Source organism: Cyprinodon variegatus, unplaced genomic scaffold (genome assembly GCF_000732505.1).
Source record: "Cyprinodon variegatus isolate N-32 unplaced genomic scaffold, C_variegatus-1.0 Scaffold1, whole genome shotgun sequence".
Classification (NCBI taxonomy): Eukaryota; Metazoa; Chordata; class Actinopteri; order Cyprinodontiformes; family Cyprinodontidae; genus Cyprinodon; species Cyprinodon variegatus.
In genome coordinates, this window is record NW_015150454.1 from 514709 (window position 1) to 531289 (window position 16581).

A 16581-nucleotide genomic window follows, 5' to 3' on the forward strand; every position below is an offset into this window, starting at 1 on the left:
AAAAAGAAAAGGCTCAAGACATTGGTTGACCAAACGTGGCAACTACACTCTGTCTATTTTTAAGAACTCCATTTCACTAGCACCTCCTCCATGCTTCTGTGTTTTTGTCTGAGTGGAAGAAGAAGAATCCTTGTTTACACATGCGCACACACAGTCTGATTTAACAAGCCAGCTGCTTACATTCAATAAACATGGCGAGGCACTGGTGAGAGAGATTTGGAGGGACAAAATAACAAAACAATAATGAACCCTTACTATGCACTGGCTCACTTGCATGTTGCTCTCCGTTGTTTACTTTCCTGATTTCTGCTGCACTGTTAACACCCTTAATGATAACCCTGATGGCCTTGCAAGACATGCAGCAGTTGGGACACAGAAGCTATGCAGCTTGAACGCAAATGGTTAGACCAGAATAACTTTGCCAATGGGAAGGGAACCAAATACTGATTGTTAACCCAATAATTTCACTGAGAAAGAGGCTTTATATGTACTGGGGCTGTTAGTATCAGGGGGTTATTCACATTTCAATAGTGACAGCAAGGTCAAGTTAATACACAAACGTGCCTAGGGGAGGGGGACTTGCAGGAAAACCTGAAACTCTTGTGACTTGCAGCGTTAAAACCTAAATCTATAGAATATTTGGAAATGTAGCTTTTCTGTTTTTGTCTTTTTAAGCTTATGGTTTTGATTGAAGTGTATGCAAAAGGGGTATGGATGGGAAATCAAGACAAAATATTTGTTTACTGTATTTTAACAGGCAATAGGCCAGTGAGAAGGACATGTGTCATGGTAGACATCACAGCAAGCTGCTGCACAGACAGAGTTTTAGCTTTTAAGTGCTCCTTTGTGTTATATGCATAACAATAAATTGAACAAACTACAAAATAGGAGAGAAATTGCTCAGCAATTTACAGCTTATGAGAGGTACACAGACATGTTTCCCTTAGGTGAGATCAGAGAACTGTTATGGAGGCCTTCCTCCTAAATGCAATCCAAGTCAAATGCAAATCAACAATGTAAACCAGGCTCATTGGAGTCTGTTGTTTTGCATGAGTTATGTAGATGTTTCTCCAAAGTGACGAACAACTACATTATTTTAAAAATAAAAATCCATGTCAGTTTTATGAATGAAAGTATGTAGACAAGACGATTTAGTGAATACAGTTACCACAATATCATAATACCATTTCATCAACACAACTTGTTAGCAAAAAAAAGTTGATCTGGGGATGAGTAGTTTTAAGGACTTCCACAGACCAGGTTTATCTTTCCAGATGGGGCCTCGTGCATTCAAACTTAATGGAATTAGAATAACATATACAACCACAGACATATGAGTGATGTTAAAAATGTAAATCATCTCAATGGAAGTATCCAGGTTTATATCTAATGATTTACTGACATTTTCTGGTACAACTATGCAGCTGGTGTCTCAAAGCATTTCAATTAAGGGAGAACCTTACAACAGTAAACCTGTTGCTTTGGAAGAAAGCACATCCATTAGCTTCAAGTTTTTGTTTTCTAATGAAATGCAGGACGTCCCAAATTCTTTGAACCATGTTAAGAGTTCTAAATATTTTCACAACTCACCATATTACTATGCATTATTAATCAAAAACATAGCATAATATAGTACATCTGCAAGTCAAAGTAGAACTAATATATTGATACTACTACTACTTTATGTTTAGGTGACGGTGAGCTTTTCAATGGGGAAGAAGAGGCACTGGTGGACAGCGCTGCAGCAAAGCAAATGATGAGGGAAACCATGCTGGAGAAGGTAGGCTAATCTGTAGCCTGAGTTCAGAGCTTGTTTGTTTTTATGATAAAAATGTGAAAGAATTATGCCTTGAAAATGTTTTATGTATTATTTTAATCATCTATGACAGAAGCAGTGCTTAATTGTCACAACAATTTCAATAGAACTCCATCTGTACAATACCTAATAGAAATAGGACGTAGGTCTGCACCAAATGATAACATTATTAATCAACAATTCCAACAGGTACCTGCCTAACCAGATACTTAAACTGTCAAATTCAACTTAGATTAGGCATTATCAATCATATGTTTTTGCAAAACATACTCCAAAGGACTTGATGTCTGACATCAGATAACATATTTTAATACTAGTGATACTTTTATAGCAAAGCATTTATCTACAGTTTTAAGAAAATCTCCCCTTCCCAAATGAAGTCAAATAAAAAACGTCAGTGATTTCTGGTGATTTTGATTCATACAGAGTAGGCACGGATGCAATTTTTTCTCAATGAGTCTCTACTTAGACCTGACTCCGGGAACTCGCTGGATGCAGATGGTTAGGCCAACAAGTCTGACGCATACCAGCTGGAGTGGTCAGCCACATCGAGACGTCAACGGCTCTAGGCTCGCACCTCCGGAAGCAACTCCAAAGCTGAGTTCTTGAAAGCTGTTTTCGAAACCTTCTTTAAACAACAGCAAGAACAATAATAAAAAGATGAGTCCATCTTGAACTCAATTTCCACTGCTCTAAGACAAGCAGGGAAGTACTTACAGCACTGTGCTCTAGCAGCAGAAAAAACAAGCACAGGCAAGTGAAGTCATGGCGGCTTTGGCTAAGCAGAACTACTTAGCACATAATAATTTCCAAATTACATCACCGAATGCTCAATCCAGCTCCTACAACCAACAGCCGCCTATACATACTGATAAATTATGTATGTATAATGTATATTTATGCAACCTACACAGTTCATCCGGCCATAGACAGCATCCATCTACCTCAGCAGACACAAGTGATGCCAAGATATTCAGTTATTTTCTAAATTTGTAGGTAAACAACTGTCAGTTAATTTAGCTTGTGGCATTAACCAATCAGATCTATATTTCAATATTTTGCATAAAGTGTGGAGAAAAACAAATGTATTTTGTGTTATATACTTAGTACGTATGTGACCTACTTCTCTCTAACATAGTTGTTTTTAGTTATATTTAATATAGCTTACTCAGTTTTCTTTTGACAAATGTTTTTTGTTTCGTTTTTTTTTTTGCTCTGCCAAATGCTATAGGAATAACCTTGTAAAATCCATTTTCATCTGCACTATTACTCCATTGTGCTTCCTTAGAAACAGTGCTTCTGGTTGCTCTACAAAATTCATGCACATTTTATTTGCCTAAGTGTGTGTTCCTTTTTATTATGTAGCTTACATTATCCAAGAAAACTATCCTTATTTGTAAGATGATGAAAAATGAAAACAGAGCATGTAATATATTTGCAGCATAATAGCTGTACACTTTTCACTTGAGACATGGTCACTAGCGAAATGTTTGACCATCACCGTGGCATTTCTTTGGTATTTACAGTTTTTGGGGAGCAGCAGGGTTAAGTCTGAGTGCCACATGATGCACAAGGGCTTCCCTGATCGTCTGGGCCTATCCGTTTGTTGGATCATCACGGTGTAGATGAGGTGGCTGAGGTTCAGGGTTGGCAGGGGTCTCTGGCAGGCTCACTGCTTTTCTTTTTCACATATACTGTGTAACACACAACGTGCAGAAACTACTGTGGGCATAAAGTGGTGCACATTCGACCGTTTGGCAAAAACACAGCATCTCCCCTTGAGGTGTCTAATAGTGTGCTTAACTTTAACATGAATAGCACTGAGTCTAAAGTCAAATGCCTCCTCTTGATGTGATAGATTTGGACCAGTAAATCCTTTCATAAGCCATGGGAGTAGTGGATAGCTGTGTCTCTGAGTATTAAGGAGGCACCTCAAACCCATTGCTCTCAAAACTATTGAAGAATTCACTTTTTACTACCTTCAAAATTGTGTTTTTCAAAAGCACTGTTCAATTTTCTCGTTCAAAACTAAAATAAACCCTCTGACAACAGGTGCTGCTAAAGCTACAGTCACAGCCAAGTTTGCACAAAATAAGAAAAAATTTTCAACTGGTTGACAAAAAATCTTCACTTGTATAACATGACTAAAAACAGCGCAAGGAATTCATCTTAGCTGCGCAATGAGGAAAAAAAAGGTCCCAACCTGTCTGAAATATCTTTAATAATGAAGGAATAAGAACTTTTTGAGCACAGCAGGTACTGTTACCAGGACATGTATTCAAATATCCAAAGAATCTCTCATTGAACTGAGCTTTGTCATGATATACTTACAAGAATGTAAGCCTTTATCCAGATATATGGAAAAAGGTTTCAGGGTAGGGTAGAGCAGGGGGTAAATCAGTTACAAAAACTGGATTTTGTGGCAATGGGGTTACTGCTGTGCATGCAAAATCTAATTTACTACCTTAACCACAAATGGAATGCAAACACAAGTGTAATCCGTTTCGTGGAAAACTCCCACTCCCAAAAAGAAGACATCACCTGCCTGTGTCCTTTATATTAATTCGCCCACCATTTATTACTAGATTGAAAAGGGAAATTAACTGATAAATTTCTGCACACTCCCACACTTGATTTAACCAATCATATTAATGTAGGTAAGAGTTAAAGAATTTGAGAAATAGGCGTGGAATTTTTATAGACCTGGCTCTCACTGAATAACAAATCGCCAATGGTTTCAAAGACATGGTGTCATTGAGCCATATGGTACTATAAAGATGTTTAGTTGACAACAAATGTAGAAGATATTGTCTTGCAGTAAAGAAGTGAAGGGTTATGTATCTAACTACTTTGAAACCCTTCAGAATCCAGTTCAAAATCCTCCTGTTTGCTTTTAAGGTCATCCATAATCTTGCTCCTCCATACCTCTCAGATCTCATTCAGATTGCAACTTTCTACCCTACCCTTAGATCTTCCTCTTCCATCCGCTTCGTTGAGCCTCCTTCTCACCTCATCGCCATGGGAAGCAGAGATTTCTCCTACTCTTCTCCCAAACAGGAATTCACTCCCACCTGATTTTCATAATATTGACACTGTACCTATCTTTAATTCAAGGCTAAAAGCTCATCTGTTCAGGAATGCATGCCTCCACTGTTTTTAATACTGTGTATGTTGTGTGATATTTTGTGTTTCTGATTGTTTTGTTGTACAGTGTCCTTGGGTGTCCTGAAAGGTGCTTTCAATACAAATGTATCATTATATTATATTTTATATAAAGCAGCTCCTATCTATCCGCAGAGATAAAGGCAGCGCTATAGGGAACCGCCTCACAGTGGGTCGGTTCTGATGATAATAGAATCCACCTGTGTGTAATCATGTCTCAATCATTTAAATGCCTGTGCTCTGTGATCGTCTCAGAGGTCTGTTAAAAGCGCAGAGAGCATCATGAAGAACAAGGAGTACAGCAGGCAGGTTTCAGATACTGTTGTGGTGATTTTTAAAGCTGGAGTTGGATACAAAAAGATTTCCCAAGCTTTAAACATCCCAAGGAGTACTATGGAAGAGATGTTATTGAAATGGAAGGAGTATCAGAACACTACGAAACTATATGAAGAGCCAGCCATTACTCTAAACTTTAGGGTAAAACAAGGAAAGGACTGATCAGAGCTGCAGCCAAAAGGCCCATTGTTACTCTGGAGGAACATAAACCACAACGGAATTTTTCACAAATAAACAAATCCAGGTGTTAGAATGGTCCAAAGTCAAAATTCAGACCTGAATCCAATCCAGAATATGAGGAAAGAGCTGAAAACTGCAGTTTGTAAATGCTCTCCATCATTCTCATTGAGCTCAAGCTGTTTTGCAAGGAAGAATGGGAAATAAATTTCAGTCTCTCAAGGTGAGAAAAAACTGAGTCATAACCAAAGCGACTGGCATCTGTATTCACAGCAAAAGGTGGCGTAACAAATCATTAACTCAAGTAAGCTGAATAATATTACACACCCAATTTTCAATTGTTCAAAAAGTTTAATATACCTAAAATACCTAATGTTGTTCCACTTCATAATAATAATAAATATATATATATGTTTTTGTGTGTGTGCGTCCAAACCCACACATAGACAGACTGATAGATAAAGCTGACTAGACTACTGCTACTGTATAGAACCTTGGTTTTGTCTAAGATCAGGACTTGCTATTTAAATCTCATATTTAATCTGAAATTTCATTCTTTCATCTCTGGAATATTGCAAAACTTAGAAATGTCTAGTCCAAAAGACTAGGGAGTGGACACAGAATGTAGTACGTTCAAAGCTGGCCTGGGTCTCTCTTAATTACTCTGCAAGTAACCGCATTCAGTCCACCATTATAAGAACATGATCCATACGGGGAAAACAGGAAAATGGGGTGTAAGTGTCTTAAAACAAAAACCTTACATTTTCGGGATTGTTGTCTTTTTTCTGCAATAGGTGTGTAATGAACTAAAAGTGTTGTAGCAGCAGGAGGTGGGTCACCTGGGATACAGATGTAGAATTGTTAGGAGTACTAAAAACTAAAAAATTAAAGACAGTAACACAAGAATCAATTTAACATGGATTTCTTTATATGATATGTTTATATGTTGTTTTTATAACTCAATAACAGGAATGAACTATAGAAAAGTACTTCAGAAAATGAACGTATAAAGACAGAACACCTAATATTGAAGGAAAAAGTTATAAGTTCAATAGATCATGAGGATAGAGGGTAAAGTTATTTAACTTGCTTAAATTTAATTATCTAGACCAAAACTAAAGAATCTAATGAGCCCAGATAGGAAAATAACAGCTAAGCAAAAAACAAGTTTTGAAAGGCAAATAATAGCTGCAGACATCATTTATAGGAATACTAGTCAAATGAGAACAAGTATTTCTGAAATTAAACAGTGGTTAACTAACCTCGAACAAATTGTATGAGAGAAGGAGAATCAAATTGATTTCATTACCTACTCTTGAGGTATTAAGCTAACTAAAGAAGGATTGCACTTTTTCGGCTGGTCTGTAAAGTCTAGGAAAAGCCTGAGCTCTCTTTCTGTTCTGCAGTCTCTTGATGTACAATAACAGAGAGGCTGCAGTAAAACAAAAACAGGATTCCCTAAGAAAGATGTGAATTTAAAAAAAGCATTCGATATTATGACACTATTAATCTAACATGACTGCCCTACTACATTCTGAGAGAAACCAGCTGAATAAGATAGTAAGAATGGTGTGCTCACACTGGCAACGCCACTCATAAAAAATCCATTGCTTTCTTCTTACAATGACACAAGGAGGATCAGGTAAGAGAACAACAATATGGTGAGCTTAAAGTGGGCAGTTAACAGTAAACATGTTATATTAGATTAAGCAAATTGAGTTAGATAGGATTTCCATCTCAAAGACTCCCATTTTTAGCATTAGTATTTGTATGCCCAATGCATTGTAACACGGTAATGTAAGTAAGATTAACAGGTCGTTTACAACATGAACAAAGATATTTATGCTCACTGTTGATCACCACAACATAATGTAATCACTGCCTTTATTTGCACATTAAAATGTAATATATGCTGTTTGCATTCAGATATAACAAACAGTAGGGCTGGTTATTTTCGCCAAAGTCCTGAATTGATTCAATTTTGATTCATGCTGTTCTAAATCGATTAATTTTGATTTGATCTGTTTTTACAATAATGAAAGTGGTTCAACTGTGTTTCAAAATACTCATGTATTTTATTTTTTCTTGTCATATTAAACACAAAGTGCAAACGTTTAAATCGGACAGTTGACTTTAGATGTGAAAAAAAATGTCTCAAAAGTGAAAAAGCCTCACTCGAGCAAGCAGACGTGACACAGCGGGGACACAGCAGACATGCAGGAGCTGCATTATCTCCACTGCTCAAACCATATTTGCAGCGTTGGCTGTAACAACTACAGGGTGTATGCTGGTCAGCCCCCATTTGTTAATGCCGTCAATCAACCTATTAGCTATATTTGCAGCTGTCTGGCTTGAAGTAATCTTGAGTTCATCTTTCCTGCTCATTTGTCATACGAACGTCAAGCGCGTCACTACAAAACTAATCGATCTTATTATTCCCTAGACATCGATTTTGCAAAAATGTAAAGGAATCGATTCAAAATCGATTAAATCGATTATTTTACCCAGCCCTAACAAACAGTACTATCACCTCCAGGAGTCTCATTAAAAAAACATGCACAGATAGAGGAACTAATATCTATGGCCCCTTTTCTACCTAAAGCTCCAGGCTTTAAAGCCCCAGACTTTGTATTACCCCGACTATAGGAATCCCAACTAATTCCTCATGTTCCTTTTCCATTACTTTGAAAGTCACATATACAACATAAACATAGCGAAGTGGTTGCCAAAAAACGTAAAAAACACCACATGTTGGAGCGTGATCGTGAACACAGCATAACACACAATCGGAGTGCACACAGAAGTAATGAACTTTCGGTATGAACTTTCCCTCCTGCTGAAGCAAGATACAATAATCAGAACATAAAAGTACCAGCCAGCCCTTACTCCGACTACAGTCCATGTCCAAGAGCTCTTGTTGGCTAACAGCCTCCAGCACAAATGCTGGCAAGTCTTTTGTTGCTACCATAACTGGTTATTCAGGCCAGTGTCACAGGATCACATTAATCTAATCATATCAGTGGTTTGTCTGGCAGTCTGATCCACGATCGTTGTGGTCTTTCTTCCTCTTGTCATCCTGCTTCACCTTCTTGAACTTATCCTATACCTCCTTTGTGTTGTGCAGAACGTTTATTTTGGCAAGTCTGGCTGCAATTGTGTACGACACAACTGCAGCCAGCTAAATGTCCTCAGCAAAAATGCTGGAAAGAGCCTGGACCTCTTCATCCAACCATCATAACCTCTAGTCTTTTGCTCCATCATACATCTAAGAAATTAGATTAATGAAAATTACTGGTAAACTACACAACTGCACATACTGAGTGTGGGCGGGGGGGCTGTGTTGATGAGTGTGTGTTGGCTGTAACAAACAAAACAAAGATGGTGAGATTGGTAGAATAAACAAAAAAGAAGGCAGACAGTCCACCAGTTGTTGCTCTTGCAGCCCCACCACCTCAAAAAGCACGACTAAGGAGAGAAAAGTACTGGGTTGCTTGAGGGACCAAAGCCCCATGAAAGCAAAGCAGAGGTAATGGATTTTATTCGGGTAATTTTGTATAGAAAAGCAAGCAGATGGGCAGTGAAAAAGGGGCTTATAGATAAATGTAAGCAGATTGTTCAATTCAGTGTTTTGAAATACAAAAATGTGTATTGTAATCTCATGGCATCCGGCTAAACCAATGCCACACATAATATTACCACTTTAATTACTTGATACTTTTTATTTAAAAAAAAGTTCAAAAAGATGTGAAACATATATGGATACGGATCAGTCAGAAAAACTGAAACACACAGAAACAACTACAAACCCACACACTAGTTTTATCTTATTAAAATAGTATATTAAAAATATTTTTAACAATATTAAAAAAGATTTATGTCAACAAATTGATAAAATCATTGATGAAATCACCATTATCTGTTGTTAGACGTACTCTAAAATGGATGAGCCCCTTTTTTTTCTAGTTATCAAAAACAATATGATAAACTGCATAAACCTGTAGTAGTTGATGAGATTGCTAAGACAGGGTTTAGCCATGTGCTTTGCTCATTATTATCTCATTAACCCATGAAGACCTACAGTGCCCTCTAAACATATGTTGCAGTTGGGTCTTGGGTCTTAGTATTGCATACTGCAGCTGTTATTATTCCATAAAGCATGTAATAATATTACAACTCCTGACTCGCAGCATATTCAGTGGTCTTCCTTCTCCTAAGCTGAGTAGAATCCCATTAACTTTTATTACATCCAAAAAGCTGTGATTACATCTACAGGACACGCATTAGTATGTATACATCAACAAATAGGAGCTGGAGAGTTTTTGCATGCACTTGTTCACCTAATTTCAGGGAGTCATATGAAGTCCAAGGATAAAAGTTAAAACCAGAAGTTAAATGTTTTAAAGCATTTTAAAAAATGTAGAAATTTCTAGAAAATATATCACTTGCCCAATCACGAGACAGAAATGGACAGCAATGCAACTTTTCAACGATCAAAATATACTTTTTCTCTTTCTCTAAATAACATGCTGTGATGGAGGAAATACCAAAACCTTGAAATAAGATTTCATAAAATGAAGGCTCTATCTATTCAGAAATTTTGCAGTTCCATCTATAAAAATTACAGAAGAAAATAAAACTACCCTTGTCTTCATCTTCCAGGGAAAGCTAGTTACATTATGAAACCTTTACACATTGTTTCTATCCATCCATCCATCCATCCATCCATCCATCCATCCATCCATCCATCCATCCATCCATCCATCTTTTTGTAAAGGTTTAATAAAAAGGAGGAATATTAATTGAAATTCTTTGAGCTGCTTGAGTAAATTACCAAATGGCACCCAGTGTTGTTTTCGTCAACGATGATGACATTATTTCATTGACGCTCCTATTTTTCATGACGATATGGATAACTGACGGGCTAAACATGGATCTTTGATGACTAAAACATGACAAGTCATAGGTTTGAGTTTTCATCAAGACAAGACGAGACTAAATCAAAATTAGCGGGCTGTCTGACAGACATTAAAAATGCATCATTGTGCTGTAATCTGCTAAGCAGAATCAGCGGTGCTGCTGCATCCTGTTAGGTCACGCAGCCTACCTGGCATGCAGCGGTGCATGACCACAGATAGAGCGTGGCAGCAGCGACGTGGGAGAAAATAACCCAGAATGGTCCGGTACTGCTGCATGTTGACGGTATGCTTCCCCCCCGTCTTCCTTTCCTGGCAGGTGGGGGGAAGCATACCATCAGCAGGTCAGGTTCGGTCTGGGGGGAATTTCAAAATCGTCAGAAATTTTGGTCAACTACAGTGAAGCAGAACAGAGCCGTGAGCTCCGGAGCTCACAAATATTTAGTGGAATTAAGGGAAAAAACACAATATACAGTAGGAAAGGTTACTGACCCCTGGCAAATGTTGTCACTGAGCTTAGATTGTAGAGTTTTGCTTAATTACAAAGATTGGCTCAACGCTGTTAGCTAATATAATTTTATTTTGTAAAAAAACAAAAGTTTTATCCAAGGGTTGACAGAAGCCTGTATTTATTAGTATATGCATTATATTTCTGTTTATTTTTTGCTTTTGTTTTGTCATTCTTAATGGCTTCCTTCTGCTTATTTAGGCCATCCGATATTGGACTAAACAGAAAACATTTGAATGCCGTTAAAATGAAACATGAAGTACTTAACACTTCCTATCTATGTAAACATTGTAGAATGTGTTTTGGATGAAAGCCAAAAAGCAGATCATAAACAACTGAACGCACAATCACATCTTATGCTTCTGTGTTCTATGCTGTTGCTGCTTAAAACAAATTGTGCCTAAATTCCGAATATTAAGTTATTTATTCCAACTTGTTTATGCTTGTATCCGAAATAAATTTTTCTGTGTTATTGATTATTTTTGAATAGCTGGGAGTTTGCTAGGCTATAGATTATTCCTCTGCTGTTGTTTCTCTATTAATGGCAGTTAATAAAGTTACACCATCCTCAACATGCAATTAGCCTCAGACTCTACTGGCAAACTTGTCTTAGATAATACAGTCAGGATCTAATTTCATGTTTTTAACAACATTGGTTAAATAAAATATATTTTCCTTTGTATTAGAATTATAGAGGTGCACCGGCATGTAATTAACTAAACATCTTTCTGTTGTGTTTTGGAAGCAAAAGTCAGACAGACAGTTGGCTATTTTATGAGCTTTTTAACTCCTAGACATAAATGTAGGATGGGTACTTATGTGTAATTTGCACAGCCTATGTGTGACAGAACAAAAAAAGCCAAAACACATTTAACAGAAAAATTGCATCGGTCGATAATGGCCAGTTGCCTCTTTTACATTCCATTACCAAGAGGGTGAGCTATGGCCCATTTCATCACAGAGAGATAAACAAACAATGGCAGAGTCAGAGAAGACCCATATCCCAGGTAAATGAGAGCTTTATGAAAAAGATTAGTGCAAATCCCCCTTAGAAAGCAAGGGGACATGTAGGGTGAGAGGCTTTCGGATAGAGGCATGGCTACCTCATTCCCATGAATTCCTTTAGTAATCGATCAAAACATAAAATAACAGCAGCAGTCATAGAGGGAAAGGATAAGCAGAGAATGACCAACAGACTCCCTAGTGAGCTATTTCAATAACCAAAGGTTGGTCTTACCCGATGAAAACTATTCCTTTTAAACCCTAGGAAAGGATGTTCCAAATTGTGTTTCGAAAGAGACAGTGACATACTGTACACAAAAAAAAAAAAAAACTAACTTACAAAAAAAAAAAAACAGTAGAGCAGGTACACTAAAGCTTTGTGAAATACTTTATTGACTTTATAAATAATATCTTGGTGCCGTCTGCACTGAGTTATCATTGAGCTCAGATAATCTTCTCTACAAATATCTGCAAGGAGAAATGGGTGGAAAAATAACAAACAACTACTCTATTTAAGTGACAATCATTTTTCTAAATGGAACATGAGTGACACACCATGAGAAAATTAAAAACAAGTTGGCAGAATCAAATTGGCATAATAAAATTCTAAGAGTGATTTTTATTTTATTGTAAAAATACTGTTTCAAAAGTTTTTTGTTTAAACCCCACTTTTTGTTTTTGACATGAGATGTCACATAACCACGTCTCCATATCTGGAGGAGGCAAACCTGCAGTTCTTTTATATGGCTGCTTTGTTTGGAAAAAAGCAGGCTTTTGAAGTGTGTGTCAACAAATAAAATGTGCCATTTGAAGCTAGCACATGGCTACCTACTAATAAAGATAGGATGTGATAAAAATGCAGTTTTATTTGCGCTCATGGGCACTCTCCAGAGGGAACCTGAACCTGAGCAGTTTGGAGAGAAAGAGAGGCTATAGGTAGAATGGTTATTTCAAATGGTTTCAATTGGACCTGTTGGCAACAGTACGTAGTATAATCACTTCTAAACTTTACCCTTTTAGAGTAAATGGGTTTTTTTCGTGTGTGCACTGGATACCCGGACATCCGCATGCCTGCCCGACCACCCTCTCCACAATTTACAGCTTTAAACCGATCTTGAGATAAAAATGCTGGTAAAAGAAAGAATTGCCTTGACATGAAGTCTCTGTACATTGATGTGACTACATTTTTCGGATGATATTAGTGGTGGTGATGTGTTCCTGGTACTAAAAGGACTAAAACAAACTGGAGCAGAGTTGAATGATAACAGTAGAGCTCTGAGCAGTCCTCCACTACACAAGAAAACAAAGGTTGCAATCTACATACAAGAATTAGCACAAAAGGGGACCCTGCAAAAACATCTGTGACATATTTTCTGCTAAAACATAAAGTCAAGGACAGTGCTACTTATGCAACATTGTGGAGTGTACCACAGAACTAGAACTAATCTTAAAAGTAACATTAAAATAAAGCTGTTACAATGAAGCTTTTAGAATAAAGCCCTGTAAATATTACAATTGATGGGTATAGAAGAAGCGGCTGTGCTGTTTTGCTGCTGCCATCGACACCTTTGTTTAAAAATATTCGAGCTCGGCCTGTTTTCCAGTGTAGTCCTGTTACTCTGACTGTGACTGGCTGAATGTGTCTGCCTGGCTGTGTGTTTCCGAGACGCCTGTGAAGATGGTTGACAGTTGCCTTTTTGTATGTCTGCTTCTTTCCGTATGTCTGCTTCTGTCTCCATGATCCTCTGTCGGCCTCGGCAGATGGCCGCTCACACTGAGCCTGGTTCTGCTGGAGGTTTCTTTCTGTTAAAAGGGAGTTTTTCCTCTCCACTGTTGCTACAAGCATGCTTGCTATCAGGGATTGCCTTTGAGTCAATGTGGCGATGCAATCAACTGGTTTCCTTAGACAGAAGACTGTATGATCTGGTTGATTTATCTCTAGAAAGTGCCTTGAGAGGAGGTGTTGTGAATTGGCGCTATAAACATAAACTGAATTGAACTGACTGCATTTCAAGTCTCTTATAGATTAATAATTATCAATAATTTTTAATAAATATTGCTCTTCCTCTAAGTCCAGTCAATATGGAACTTGTAGACACCAAATACAGATATAAAAAACATAAACATTTGACATGTAACAGTTTGATAAATGTCAAGTTTTTTAATTTTTAGCTTAATTATTGTTGAGTAACTATCAAAAATGGTGTTGTAATTTTTTAACACCTCTAAACGATGTTGGTCTATGCACCGGAAAAATGTAGCAGAAATATTATATGTATTACTGTAAAACATCTTTACATAGAAAAAATTGTGCATTTTTCTGCTGAGAAGCACTGCTAAGGGAAATACTGGAGCAAGTTATGCAAAAGTATTCAAATTAACAGCTTTTGTTAGGACCAAACAGACTTCTATGGTGATTCTAAAGAATGTTCAAAGCTATTTTACTCATTAATGCTTTATGTAGAATGACAACATTCCCTTTCATAAGCCTTTCAGGATCAGTAAAGCATTCAAAATGGCCCTGGCTAGACTTGTTCCTTAGTTTGCCACAGTCTGTCACATATAAGTATGTCCTCCTTGAGCAGAATACCTAATTCTCTATCCCATCCATGCTATGCACACCTACTTGTCTCTGAAATTATGATGTCAAATACTTCAACTACAACATCAAAAGAGAAAAGGGTGAAGGAAAAATAAGAGCCAAAAACATGAGGCAAAGAAAAGCAATACATCCGAAAAATAGGTGCAGGTGATGGAAAGCCTTGAAATAAAAATGAAGGAAAAAAAAAAAAAGAAAGGCAGAGCTTGAACCCACTCAAGTGCTGTATGTCTTAAGTATGTGGCGCTGCTTCCTGTACTAAGGTAGCTCAGGTAAACCACAGTAAGTATAATCTGCAGAGGGAGCAGGCAAATCATTACCGGATTGTTGAAATATTTCAAAGATCCAAACACCACCTGTATGTCCCCTGATGCAAATATGTAATTATTTCCCCTTGTAAGTGAATATAACACAATCAGAACTCTTTTTTTTTAGCATCAAACAAGTGTATCCAAATAAGCATCTTTTACCCAGGCTGAAACAAGAGTAATCACCTATAAGGCAGTAAAATCCTTCATGCTGTAGAATCACTGGTAATAACAGAATCAAAAATAATATAAATCATTTTAGGAAAACAATTTCAAAAGTGCTCACCATAAGTGAGTGCAGAAATGTCTACTATAAATCCATAAACTGTGAATAAGAGGCAGAAATAAGTTTGAATTCTGAGAAGGTAGCAACATACCATTGGGGCTCTCCTCATCAATGGTCACTATGGTTGCGGGGGGTCCAGGTCGCGACAATTTACACTCTAAATATAAAAAGTGGGGGGAAAAAAGTTAGAAGACACAAAAAAGCTCAATTTATATATAAAATATTCTAGTAAAACATACATTGAAATATGTTGCTTGATAGCAGCACCCTGCACATTTATTTGAAACCCTGAAAATGTGTAAGATGCCTTAAAATATTTTTCATTGCAAAGCTTTCAATGGCAAATTGATGATATTGTTATTTTTGCTTTAAAAATAAAAAATTAAAACTAATTAAGTAGCTAAAGTATTTTATTTATACATATTTTTAAGTTCATCACTGTTTTGTAATTTGATTAATCAATTAAACTTCTTTACAGGGGCCAAAACAGACACAGGTTCTCATTTCACAAAGGTGCTTTTAAAAATTGTAAAGGAAATATGTTGAAAAAATACTGTTCATTTTTTTAGATCCATAAGACAGAAAATGTATTCAATAAAATAGCTGCTTGCCAAAACATTTCATTCCACCACTCAGAACAGCAAATAAAATGTTGAAAACAACTGCACTGTGACAAACAAGGCTAGGAGATTACCAAAATTTATCTTGCAACAGCACACAGTATGGGGGATAATATGGGAAAGGGTGTATCAAACAGTAACACCTTGTGATCACCAAGCTGTTAATTAAGCATTTATTCTAAAAACGTTTTCAAAGTATTACTACGGGGCATGTGATTGTGAAGGTGTTGTATGCACATGATAGTATGATATACAGTATATAGAGAGTACATTATGTGCATATATTTGTATATTTAAAATTATGATACTTTATCATAAATATATTTAGGGTCTATTTATAAAGAAAATTGCTCAAAAACCATTATTTTTTGTTTAACATTTTAAAAAGGATTTTCAAAATCAACATTTGTCTTACAAAGCAAGTCATCAAATACAATAAGTGGTTCTCCCCTTTGGACTTCTTTTGAGTTTTTAGTTTTTTAAGTCATTCTGTTTTCCTGGTCATTGGTTTCTTTTCCATTTTGTTTCATTGTAGTGGTTTTCTAGTTATTTTTAATCAGTGTTGTGTTTTTGTGTTGCTCTCTGTTGCCCCCATGTGCCAGTCTCCTTTCACCTCGTTTCTAGTTGCTTCGATCCACACCTGCTCCCTCTTAGCTGATTAGTTTTTGTTGTGTCTCCCATATAAACACATCCTGTCTAGTTCCTAAGTGCTGGTTTCTTCTCGTTACTTTGCTCGTCATGTTTGGTTTCCCCTGATGTCTCCTGGTTTTTGGTTTTCTGTATTTTTCTTCTGTTGCTTTTGCATCTTCATTATATCAGCAAAGACTCATCTCTACCTCCTTCTACTTAGCGTT

At 36.9% G+C, this 16581-nt stretch overlaps 1 protein-coding gene across 1 annotated transcript in view; it reads right to left on the bottom strand.

Annotated features, from left to right (window-relative positions):
• LOC107090203 (protocadherin-15-like) overlaps window positions 1-16581 on the bottom strand; it is a 153622-nt gene that overhangs the window by 38090 nt on the left and 98951 nt on the right. Inside the window, exon 4 of the mRNA XM_015383494.1 lies at window positions 15199-15264. Coding sequence (XP_015238980.1) covers window positions 15199-15264 — 66 coding nt within the window. The remainder of the gene's footprint in view (window positions 1-15198; window positions 15265-16581) is intronic.